The 12,763-nt window shown below is 43.3% G+C and overlaps 1 protein-coding gene across 1 annotated transcript in view; it reads right to left on the reverse strand.

The window, feature by feature from the left end:
- Nucleotides 1-864: 864 nt before the first annotated feature.
- The window catches only part of cdc14ab (cell division cycle 14Ab), a 51,204-nt gene continuing 39,305 nt past the window's right edge, over nucleotides 865-12,763 (reverse strand). Inside the window, 9 exon segments of the mRNA XM_080749103.1 lie at nucleotides 865-1,000; nucleotides 1,797-1,827; nucleotides 1,829-2,035; nucleotides 3,698-3,838; nucleotides 5,311-5,364; nucleotides 5,724-5,821; nucleotides 6,110-6,307; nucleotides 7,391-7,610; nucleotides 7,817-7,955. Of these exon segments, the coding sequence (XP_080605229.1) occupies nucleotides 971-1,000; nucleotides 1,797-1,827; nucleotides 1,829-2,035; nucleotides 3,698-3,838; nucleotides 5,311-5,364; nucleotides 5,724-5,821; nucleotides 6,110-6,307; nucleotides 7,391-7,610; nucleotides 7,817-7,955 (1,118 nt within the window). The 3' untranslated portion in view covers nucleotides 865-970.

Genomic DNA, 12,763 nt, shown 5'->3' on the forward strand with positions numbered 1-12,763 from the left:
AAAAAGTTATCGAAAAAACACGGCCTGCTCACGTATTAGGAGGGTAGTAAAATAATGGGTGTTTTTAATGAATCTATCATGGTTAAAATGGAGTTGTGGAGAGAGGCCCTACCACTGCTCCCTGTTGAAAGTGGAATATCCCTTTAAGTAGAGAACTACAAACTGATCTCTGATCAGCTCCACCACAGCAAGGCATCATGGGAAGTAGAGTTCTTATGGTGTAGAAGGCCCCATGGGTAATGTAGTTCTTATGGTGTAGAAGGCTCCATGGGTACTGTAGTTCTTATGGTGTAGAAGGAAGGCACCATGGGTAATGTAGTTCTTATGGTGTAGAAGGCACCATGGGTACTGTAGTTCTTATGGTGTAGAAGGCACCATGGGTAATGTAGTTCTTATGGTGTAGAAGGAAGGCACCATGGGTAATGTAGTTCTTATGGTGTAGAAGGCACCATGGGTAATGTAGTTCTTATGGTGAGAAATAGAAATAGAAAGCTCTGGTTCGTATGCATCGATGTTTGCATCGCTTCCACGTGTGTCACAGAAACGGTAGTTGGTAGGCCAATCAGAGGCAGGTGGGGGCGGGTCTTTACCTACGCAGCCTCTAAGAACAGCTGAGCAGCACAACATCAGGAACTGTTGATGGAAACATGCCAATAAAGTCCCGGAAAAGACACACTGTGATTGGCCAGTAGTCACTTTGACTGGCAGCAGTCCCTTCCAGGAAGTCCGGCCTCCAGTTGGAGGATGAGGATCTAGATATCTATAGATCTAGAGATCTATCTAACTATCTATAGATCTAGAGATCTATCTAGCTATCTATAGATCTAGCTTTTATATCTGTGGTAGAAGCCAGAGTGATGCATCGTGGGTAGTGAAGTTCATATGGTTGTAGAAGGCACCATGGGTAATGTAGTTCTTATTGGAAGTGATGCATCTTGGGTAGTGCAGTTTGTGAGGTGGCAGGTCATCTCTAGTACTGAATGTAGTCCGACTGGAGAGACTAGAAGACAAAACATTCATTATTTATTATTAAACACACAACAGGGCAACACATTTAGTCCTGAGGAATAGCAGATATACAAGCTCACAGCGTGGCACTTATAGACTTCATAATATAATAATGTAATAATATAATAGTTAGTTAGTTAGTTAGGAATAACAGATATACAAGCTCACAGTGTGGCACTTATAGACTTCTAGGGTAACTGCTGCCATTGGAAATTGACAGACAGACAGACATCTGTCTGAATCAATAGGGAATCAATGGGAGTGGGAATCAATAGGGAATCAATGGGAGTGGGAATCAATGGGAGTGGGAATCAATAGGGAATCAATGGAGTGGGAATCAATGGGAGTGGGAATCAATAGGGAATCAATGGGAGTGGGAATCAATGGGGAATCAATAGGGACTCAATGGGTGGGAATTAATGGGAGTGGGAATCAATAGGGAATCAATGGGTGGGAATCAATGGGAGTGGGAATCAATAGGGAATCAATGGGGAATTCCTAGTGAAGTGAAACCTGACCAATCATGTGCCATGTGAAGCTCATCAATCCATCTACGTCCACACAGACGTTTCCTATTGGACGATGTAGATTTCCCTTTTATAGATTGTTAGTACTTACAGGATTACTTTTACCAGTGGTCATAGTAATAGATTACTTACAGGAATACTTCTACTCAGGTATGGTCAGTAATAGATTACTTACAGGAATACTTCTACTCAGGTATGGTCAGTAATAGATTACTTACAGGGATACTTCTACTCAGGTATGGTCAGTAATAGATTACTTACAGGGATACTTCTACTCAGGTATCGTCCTCCAGAGAACGGGGGTCCCTGGGGTCCTGGGGGTCCCCTGTAGGGGGCGTGGTAGTCCAGGGGGCGTGGTCTCTGGGGGGCGGGGCCTTCCAGCGGGGCAGGGCCTCCTTGTGGGCGTGGCCCCAGGTTGCCGTAGCGACCGCCAGAGGGGGGCGGGGCCGTCGTCATCGCTGAACAGGTTTCCATGGGAACCAGCCAGTCTGGGGTTGATGCTGCTGGAGGGGCGGAGTCAACAATTACACAACAAAACATTCATAAATCCTATTTTCAGACCCAATATGTGACTTGTAACGTTGTAACTGGTCCACCCCTCTCCCATACACATACACTCTTTGTAGTGTGTGTGTGTGTGTGTGTGTGTGTGTGTGTGTGTGTGTGTGTGTGTGTGTGTGTGTGTGTGTGTGTGTGCGCGCTGTGCTGTGTGCTAAAATAACTATTAACCATCACCCAAAACCCTAATAAAATCACCCAAAACCCTAATAAAAATTACCCAAAACCCTAATAGAAATCACCCAAAACCCCAATAAAAATCACCCAAAACCCCAATAAAAATCACCCAAAACCCTAATAAAAATCACCCAAAACCCTAATAAAAATCACCCAAAACCCTAATAAAAATCACCCAAAACCCCAATAAAAATCACCCAAAACCCTAATAAAATCACCCAAAACCCCAATAAAAATCACCCAAAACCCCAATAAAAATCACCCAAAACCCTAATAAAATCACCCAAAACCCCAATAAAAATCACCCAAAACCCTAATAAAAATCACCCAAAACCCTAATAAAAATCACCCAAAACCCCAATAAAAATCACCCAAAACCCTAATAAAAGCACCCGAAACTGCAATAAAAATCGCCCAAAACGAGATAAAAAACGGATACGCGCGCCGAAGCCCCGCCCCTCCTGGGATTTAATACTACCAGCACGACTGCCTGGCTGAACCAGGTTAGATTAAACCTTAGTAAACCTGACTAAACCAGGTTAGATTAAACCTTAGTTAGTAAACCTGACTCAACCAGGTTAGATTAAACCTCAGTGAGTAAACCTGACTAAACCAGGTTAGATTAAACCTTAGTTAGTAAACCTGACTAAACCAGGTTAGATTAAACCTTAGTTAGTAAACCTGGCTAAACCAGGTTAGATTAAACCTTAGTTAGTAAACCTGGCTAAACCAGGTTAGATTAAACCTTAGTTCGTAAACCTGACTAAACCAGGTTAGATTAAACCTTAGTTAGTAAACCTGGCTAAACCAGGTTAGATTAAACCTTAGTTAGTAAACCTGGCTAAACCAGGTTAGATTAAACCTTAGTTCGTAAACCTGACTAAACCAGGTTAGATTAAACCTTAGTTAGTAAACCTGGCTAAACCAGGTTAGATTAAACCTTAGTTAGTAAACCTGGCTAAACCAGGTTAGATTAAACCTTAGTTAGTAAACCTGACTAAACCAGGTTAGATTAAACCTTAGTAAACCTGACTAAACCAGGTTAGATTAAACCTTAGTTAGTAAACCTGACTAAACCAGGTTAGATTAAACCTTAGTTAGTAAACCTGACTAAACCAGGTTAGATTAAACCTTAGTAAACCTGACTAAACCAGGTTAGATTAAACCTTAGTAAACCTGACTAAACCAGGTTAGATTAAACCTTATAGTTAGTAATCCAGGCTAAACCAGGTTAGATTAAACCTTAGTAAACCTGACTAAACCAGGTTAGATTAAACCTTAGTAAACCTGACTAAACCAGGTTAGATTAAACCTTAGTTAGTAATCCAGGCTAAACCAGGTTAGATTAAACCTTAGTAAACCTGACTAAACCAGGTTAGATTAAACCTTAGTTAGTAATCCAGGCTAAACGGGGCGGGGCTACTGACCTCCTCATGATGGGGGGGGTGGAGCCTGTGGAGCCTGATGGACATCGGTTGATCCGATTGGCTGCCGCAGAAGCAGAGGATGCTGAGAGTTTGGAGGACTTGAGGGGAGAGGGCGGACCCTGGGCGAGTCCCACCGGCATTCTATAGGGAGAGAGGGAGAGAGAGAGAGAGAGAGAGAGAGAGAGAGAGAGAGAGAGAGAGAGAGAGAGAGAGAGAGAGAGAGAGAGTGAGAGAGGGAGGGAGGGAGAGAGAGAGAGAGAGAGAGAGAGAGAGAGAGAGAGAGAGAGGGAGAGAGAGAGAGAGAGAGAGAGAGAGAGAGAGAGAATCTTTTAAAAACTGCTGGGGAGAACATCCAGCAACTGTTGGATGAAGCCTCAGTTGATCACAGATTAAACTGGAAATCCCACATACAGAATGTGGTGTCTTGGGTAAAACAAGAGACATTCTAAACTACAAGTCTCTGCTAACCCTGTACAACACGCTTATACTACCTTATCTATCTTATACTACCTTATCTATCTTATACTACCTTATCTATCTTATACTACCTTATCTATCTTATACTACCTTATCTATCTTACTGTGTGCTAACCCTGTACAACACGCTTATACTACCTTATCTATCTTATACTACCTTATCTATCTTATACTACCTTATCTATCTTATACTACCTTATCTGTCTTACTGTGTGCTAACCCTGTACAACATGCTTATACTACCTTATCTATCTTATACTACCTTATCTATCTTATACTACCTTATCTATCTTATACTACCTTATCTATCTTATACTACCTTATCTGTCTTAATGTGTGGAAGTGTGGGGAAACATACAGTAGTAATCTACATCCTTTATCCATAGTACAAAAGAGGGCAATCAGAATAGTACATAAGGTATGGTACCATGAACATACAGTACATAAGGTATGGTACCATGAACAATCAGAACAGTACATAAGGTATGGTACCATGAACAATCAGAACAGTACATAAGGTATGGTACCATGAACAATCAGAACAGTACATAAGGTATGGTACCATGAACAATCAGAACAGTACATAAGGTATGGTACCATGAACATACAAATCATTTATTTTTGAGGTCTTGTACATTGAAGCTTCCTGACCTAGTTGAGTTAAACTGATCAACTAATGTTTAAAGCAAGAAACAAACTGCTCCCACCCAACATTCTGGCTTTGTTTACTGATAGGGAGGGTTAGGGTTAGGGTTAGGGTTAGGGAGGGTGATAGGGAGGGTTAGGGTTAGGGTTAGGGTTAGTGAGGGTGATAGGGAGGGTTAGGGTTAGGGTTAAGGAGGGTGACTATGACCTTATGTTACAGACCACCCGTAAGAGTATCTGCATTTCAGTTTGTGGAGTTAAGATCTGGAACAGTTTGACAGAAGAGATCAAACATAGTAAAAATATTTTACAATTAAAAAAAAAAACGACTCAAATCCAATATCCTTGCTAAATACAGTATAATATAATCTTTCTACTTACTTGTTGAAGCATTTCTAATTTTTCATCATGTTTATTTACACACGCACACGCACACGCACACGCACACACACACACACACACACACACACACACACACACACAGTGTGTACCTGGGTGGTTGTGTAGCAGATCTGCTGTGTTGCATCACCATGTCTTCTGACAGTCTGTGAATATTAATATAATATAATATTAATATAATATAATAATATAATATAATATACTATAATAATAATATAATATAATATAATATAAATATAATATACTATAATATAATATTATATAATATCATATTATATAATATTAATTGAATATAATATTACAAAAAATAGCTTTACAGAGCAGAAAATGAAGCACAGGTGCTTTACAGAAAAATAAAAACATAAAACATACACAGCATATACAGGATATACAGTAACATTACCTCAGAGCTCCAGTGGTTGCACATACAGTAGTAGTATATACACTAAGGTATATACAGTATGTACAGTATGTACAGTATGTACCGTATATACAGTAACCTTACCTCAGAGCTCCAGTGGTTGCACAGCGAGGTTGTCTCCTCCCCTTCAAGGCTCGTAGCTTATCACCCTGAGTCACCGCTAGACTCTCTATGAAATCACCCTGTAATGATAGACATCCTTATTAATATCCTTATTAATATCTCCTTATTAATATCTCCCTGAGTCACTGCTAGACTCTCTATGAAGTCACCCTGTAACATACACATCCTTATTAATATCTCCCTGAGTCACCGCTAGACTCTCTATGAAATCACCCTGTAACATACATAATATCTCCCTGAGTCACTGCTAGACTCTCTATGAAGTCACCCTGTAATGATACATACATCCTTATTAATATCCTTATTAATATCTCCCTGAGTCACTGCTAGACTCTCTATGAAGTCACCCTGTAATGATAGACATCCTTATTAATATCACCCTGAGTCACTGCTAGACTCTCTATGAAGTCACCCTGTAACATACACACATCCTTATTAATATCTCCCTGAGTCACTGCTAGACTCTCTATGAAGTCACCCTGTAACATACACACATCCTTATTAATATCTCCCTGAGTCACTGCTAGACTCTCTATGAAATCACCCTGTAAAGATACACACATCCGTATTAATATCGTTATGAATATCCTTATTAATATATCCCTGAGTCACTGATAGACCAGAGTTAGCCATGCTTCTCCCCACTGACCCGCCCGGCTTTTGTGTTTAGTTTGTTCTTGTCTTAGTTATTCATTTCTGTGTTGACTGCCTTTGGTTGAGTTGGTGTTTAAATCTCCTTAAATTACCAGTACTACTCCCTAATCGGGAGATAAGCGACCGTAGGTGGCTTATCTCCACAAATAGGGCAAAAATTTGTTCTGCCCAAATCTTCCTGATCCATGTTGATGACATGAGTGTAGACATGCTGTGTAGTGATATTCGTGATTTTAGGGCAAAAACTGTAGGAGCAGTGTCCAAAAATGTGTTGTAAAAATCGGCCTGAAGGTGGCGCTAGAATAGGGCCATGTGAGAAATGAGGGGTGGGGTCTCCGCGTTGCCTTGGCGGACGAATAGGTACCGGCCCCGGCTCTCCCGGACGCTCCTAGCCCGAGGTACGGCATTTTATGTGCGCTGCAGTGGCAGGGGGTCCTCCACTGGGGGCGCCACCACTTTTGCATCCGTTCTGGAGCACCAGGAGTCGGTGGTCCCCGGGAATTCCCCGTGAGCAGCCCCGTTGGGGTGGTCATTTGGTCATTTTACCTCTTTGTGTCCTTGTCTCTTGGTTGGTGTTTAGAGCTTTTTATTTGGTTATTTGTTTGATTGTTGTTTTGTTAGTCGAGCTCTGAGCCTTTTGGCTACAGTCTTCAGACTTATTTGGACTTTATTGTCTACTCTCTAGTTACCTAAAGTACACAGTATTGAAAGAGTATTTAAACCTATATTTCTCTACTATTTAACTATTGTCAACGAAAAGAGACTCCTGTACATTCACTGTTTCTACTAGACTGTCAAGCAAAACATGTATTTTTCCTGCAAACTGGTGTCAATAGTGAATATGTTCTGATCCATGATCTGCCCCTGGAGAGTTGTGGGTCGTTACACCTTCTATGAAGATACACATACTGTGTGTGTGTGTGTGTGTGTGTGTGTGTGTGTGTGTGTGTGTGTGTGTGTGTGTGTGTGTGTACCTCTAATTGGTCGGGGTTAGCGTTGTGGGCGGGGTTAAGGTTGTGGGCGGGGTTAAGGTTGTGGGCGTGGCCGATGGTGAGGTCATCCATGTTGGATATGAGTCGGGATACGCCCACTTCCTCCTGATTGGTGGAGATCAGACGGGACACGCCCACCTCTTCCTGATTGGCCGTCTGGGAGCGCAGGCCGTCGCCCTGCAGCCACATGGACACCTGCTTCCTGTCCACACAGGAAGTAGAAGAATATGATTGGCTGTTCCTCACTGGCCAGCATTCACATTGGAATAAAGAAACTGCTGGCTTATTGTGTCTAAAAAGACATATTTAGCCACTTGTACGCATGCCACACATTTTAGCACGGTAAACATGATAAAAACTACTGATCTACAAGCTCACTGTGGGGGGGGGGGGTGTCAAACTACTCACTCCTCCAGGAAGTTCTGCTGTGGACCAATCACAGAGCCCGGTCTACAGATCCTCAGCCAGGCGATGGCTTCTCCCGCCGTGAAGCGGTAATGTTTCATCAGGTAGCAGCCAATCAGAGTGCCCGTACGCCCCAGCCCCGCTGGAGAGAGAGAGAGAGAACCAATCAGAGTGCCCGTACGCCCCAGCCCCACTGGAGAGAGAGAGAGAGAGAACCAATCAGAGTGCCCGTACGCCCCAGCCCCACTGGAGAGAGAGAGAGAGAGAACCAATCAGAGTGCCCGTACGCCCCAGCCCCACTGGAGAGAGAGAGAGAGAGAACCAATCAGAGTGTCCGTACGCCCCAGCCTCACTGGAGAGAGAGAGAGAGAGAACCAATCAGAGTGCCCGTACGCCCCAGCCCCACTGGAGAGAGAGAGAGAGAGAGAGAACCAATCAGAGTGCCCGTACGCCCCAGCCCCACTGGAGAGAGAGAGAGAGAGAGAGAGAGAACCAATCAGAGTGCCCGTACGCCCCAGCCCCACTGGAGAGAGAGAGAGAGAGAGAGAGAGAACCAATCAGAGTGCCCGTACGCCCCAGCCCCACTGGAGAGAGAGAGAGAGAGAGAGAGAACCAATCAGAGTGTCCGTACGCCCCAGCCCCACTGGAGAGAGAGAGAGAGAGAGAGAGAGAACCAATCAGAGTGTCCGTACGCCCCAGCCCCACTGGAGAGAGAGAGAGAGAGAGAGAGAACCAATCAGAGTGTCCGTACGCCCCAGCCCCACTGGAGAGAGAGAGAACCAATCAGAGTGCCCGTACGCCCCAGCCCCACTGGAGAGAGAGAGAGAGAGAGAGAGAACCAATCAGAGTGCCCGTACGCCCCAGCCCCACTGGAGAGAGAGAGAGAGAGAACCAATCAGAGTGCCCGTACGCCCCAGCCTCACTGGAGAGAGAGAGAGAGAGCCAATCAGAGTGCCCGTACGCCCCAGCCCCGCTGGAGAGAGAGAGAGAGAGAGAGAGAGAGAGAGCCAATCAGAGTGCAGTTAGGGCCTGGGTTTGATGCCTGGGGATCTCCATATATGGGCATAAGGGGATACCCTAACAGGGCATCATCTGGGAATGCCCATACTGTAAATGGACAATTTATTAATGTTATCCTTTATTAATATACATCCATATCAGGGCATACCAGTGGAGTGGAGCGCGAGCGGTGCGGGACGTTTTTTAGTTGAGCGAGCGACTTTTCAAATGTGTCGACCCTCTTCCACTCCTAGCCGACCCTGTTGGGGCCGCACGCCGCATGTTTCCAACGCAAACAACGAACGGCTCCGCCCAGAACTCATGTGTGATTCCAAATTGTGCTGCAGAGTGAAGTCAGTGCAGCCATCATGACCCATGATGCCACCGCGGAGAGGAGAGCAGACAGAGAATTACCTTTATCAACTTTTCACTCTAGTCAAATGTATCAAATGTATCTATTATATCATCCACACACGTAGGCTGTGTTTATAATAAATATCCTACCTTGTGTTAAGTTATAGATCACCACCAGAGGAGGATAAGATTTGAAATGAGACTGATTTAGCTGAATGAAAAACACACGCCACGCGTCGCCTCCTTCTCTCGGTTGTGGTGATTAATCAATAACAGGATTTAACTCATTTTCTGCCCCCTCCCGAGTTTCCTGAGTTATTACTAGAAACATTTTTTTTTTTTTTTAATTTCTAAAGTTTTTCCCCCAAAAAATGTTTAATCGCTTGTTCAAAAACATTATAAGCGCTAATGAGAGCGAGGCAGACCAAAGCTCCACATTTGATACACTAGCCTGGGGTGCCAGCCTGAGCGCTCCCACTACGGAACGGTTCCATGGGCTTTGTCACTCCGCTTCTAGTCTCTAGAGAACAGACTCCATGCTAACGCAAGGAAGAGCAATTATTTATTATAATTATTATTAGGGCTTTGATGCAAGTTCTGATGGTTTCTGCTGCATACGTCGTGTTGCTTAAAGGACCTACACCATGAATTTTCACTTTTTCTATTTTAAAACCTTTTTTTGGGGTCCCACTGGCACCTTCTATCCTCACAAAGTCCTATTTCTGTACGTTGTGTCTTTCTCTGGTTTTGGGAAGACAGAGATGAAAAGCTTTCCACGGGTTCTCAGAACAGTGCTGTTCTGAGAGTTGATCTGTGTGACGTCACACAGATTTTTTTTCAAAAAAAAATTTTTTTTTCAAAAAAAATTTTTTTTCAAAAAACTTTTTTTCAAAAAACCTTTTTTTTTCAAAAAACCTTTTTTTTCAAAAAACCTTTTTTTTTTTTTACTTTTTTTTTCAAAAAACTTTTTTTCAAAAACTTTTTTTTTTTCAAAAAACTCTTTTCAAAAAACTTTTCTTTTTTTTCTCAAACATTTTTTTTCAAAACATTTTTTTTTTTTTTACTTTTTTTTTATACATAAATACAATGCAGGTGGGGTTGATTGTCTAATGTAGATTAACTTTCAGTAATGTCTGGTCTAGCAACGGTCGCCCTGTGTCATTTGACAGTAGGCCTATAACATACAACATAGGCCTACAGTAGGCGAGTGTTCCTACCATAGGAGACGCGTGTGCATAAATTAGAAAGCGCGGCCTGTGATTGGCTGGAGCGGAGTTCTGGAGCGCTCGGCTGTGGTCACTTGGACTGCGCGGGCGGGTGTGAATTCGTTTATCGTGGGCTTGCCCAGGCCTTACGGCCTGGGCATAAATATAACGATTGCATTCACCACGGCTTCGTAACTCGTGCGGCGCTCCGCCGGCCGCGCGGCCCTGGCCCGCTCTTCGCAGCCACTCGCGCCTGCGGCGCTCGGGGGCGAACCAAGGTCCGCTGGCCTTCGCGTCGCTTGCAATGTCGTGGACAATAAAACGAGCGCTCCTTCAAACGGCGTCTCCTACGGTAGGAATAATAGCCTACAGTAGGCTATAATCAGAGCTGCAACATTATCCTATTTTTGTATTGGCCCAATATTAACATTATTTGTTGTCAACGTGGGGTCCGGGGAGGAGTGAAGAGGAGGGGAGGGGGGAGGGGTGGAAAAACCCCACTAGATGCGCCCCTGAGCAAACAGCGGCCGTTTTGGTATTGCAGCTGGAGAGCCTCATTATAGTAGAGCTAGAACAAACAAAAAGAATGGTCAGAGTGTTTGTTGAGGGTTAAAACCTCAATTTTGAGCATATATTTATACAAAAAATATAGTTTTAAAAGCATGGTGTAGGCCCTTTAAAGTAATGCGCCGTTGTGCTCTCCTCTGAGCTGCTGCTTAGTGGGAAAAAAAGTGAAAAAAGTCGATCGACGCGTCGATTTTCTGCCTCGACGCGTCGATTTGCAAATAATGCGTCGATTAACATCCCTAGTTATTACCGTTGTTAAAGGCCGCCAGGGCCCGAGTTTCCCGAGTTGGCAGCCATTTAGATTTTTTTCCAATTTATTTTTCAACAATATTTTTTGGACCTCCAAAAATGTACTAGGCATGATCGCAATCGCGAAATTGTATGTGTAACCCCCATACTAACCCCATCTTTCAAACATGGCAGCCATGTTTGTTTGATCTAGGCATGGGCGTGCATGATCTGTGCACTAAAAATTACATGGAATTGGCATCCTGGTACTTGGCAGCCATTTTGAAAAGGCAGCGAATTAGTTAATATTACCGTCTTATTAAAAAATACAATGCCTGGCGTCTTGTGTAACATTGAAGGCAAGACAGCTCTCCAAGCCGAGGCTCACGTTACCGCTGGCATTTGTGTTGGGAACACACTGGTAAAGTTATTATGTTAATTACCTTTGCAGTGCACGGCCACAGCTCCCTCGGTGCACTCACAGATGTATAATTATTATAATTAGTTATTAATTAGTGATGCACCGATAAGGAAATTCTTGGCCGATACCGATACCGATGTTTAAAATAACGATTTAGCCGATAGCCGATATCGATACCGATGTTTGTTTATTTTGTTTTAAGTGTTATAATTTCCCACTTTTGTGAAAGGGAAACAAATACATCTTCATTATAAGAAATAACTTTTCAGAAATACAGTTTGGTATGCTGCAAATAACCAACACACCAACATAACCAGCGCAAAATGTGTGCTTATCAACAACAGATAAATATCGGCCACTGCCATCGGTTAATGTTAGCTTTATTTGCCGATACCGATATTGACCGATATGGCAAATATCGGCCGATACCGATGGTGCATCCCTATTATTAATTAGTTATTAATTAGTTATTAATTACCTTTGCAGTGCACGGCCACAGCTCCCTCGGTGCACTCACAGATGTATAATTATTATAAAAGTCGGCGCCCTGGCCAACTCGGGAACAATGTAAATAGGGGATGAATGCCCTGCCCTTTAATGCAAACCCCATTATACCTGTTGTCATAGGATCTGTTTTGACCATCTGTTTGCGTGTGTCCATTTATGCCCATATATGGGGATATCTATCTGTCCACGTCCATTTTATGTCCATATGTGGAGATCTCTGTAGGACCTGTATTGACCATCTGTTTGCGTGTGTCCATTTATGCCCATATATGGGGATATCTATCTGTCCACGTCCATTTTATGTCCATATATGGAGATCTCTGTAGGACCTGTATTGACCATCTGTTTGCGTGTGTCCATTTGTGCCCATATATGGGAATATCTATCTGTCCACGTCCATTTTATGTCCATATATGGAGATCTCTGTAGGACCTGTATTGACCATCTGTTTGCCTGTGTCCATTTATGCTCATATATCGAGATATCTGTATCTGTCTGTCTGCATCCATTTCATGCCCATATATGGAGATCTCTGTATCTGTTTGTCTGTGTCCCTTTATGCCCATTATGGAGATCTCTGTATCTGTCTGTGCCTCCGACTGTGTTGCAGACACAGTGCTGGTTCCCCCTTTAATGCAAACCCCATAATACCTGTTGTCGTAGGACCCG

This window comes from Nannobrachium achirus, assembly GCF_963921795.1.
Source record: "Nannobrachium achirus genome assembly, chromosome: 1".
Taxonomy (NCBI): Eukaryota; Metazoa; Chordata; class Actinopteri; order Myctophiformes; family Myctophidae; genus Nannobrachium; species Nannobrachium achirus.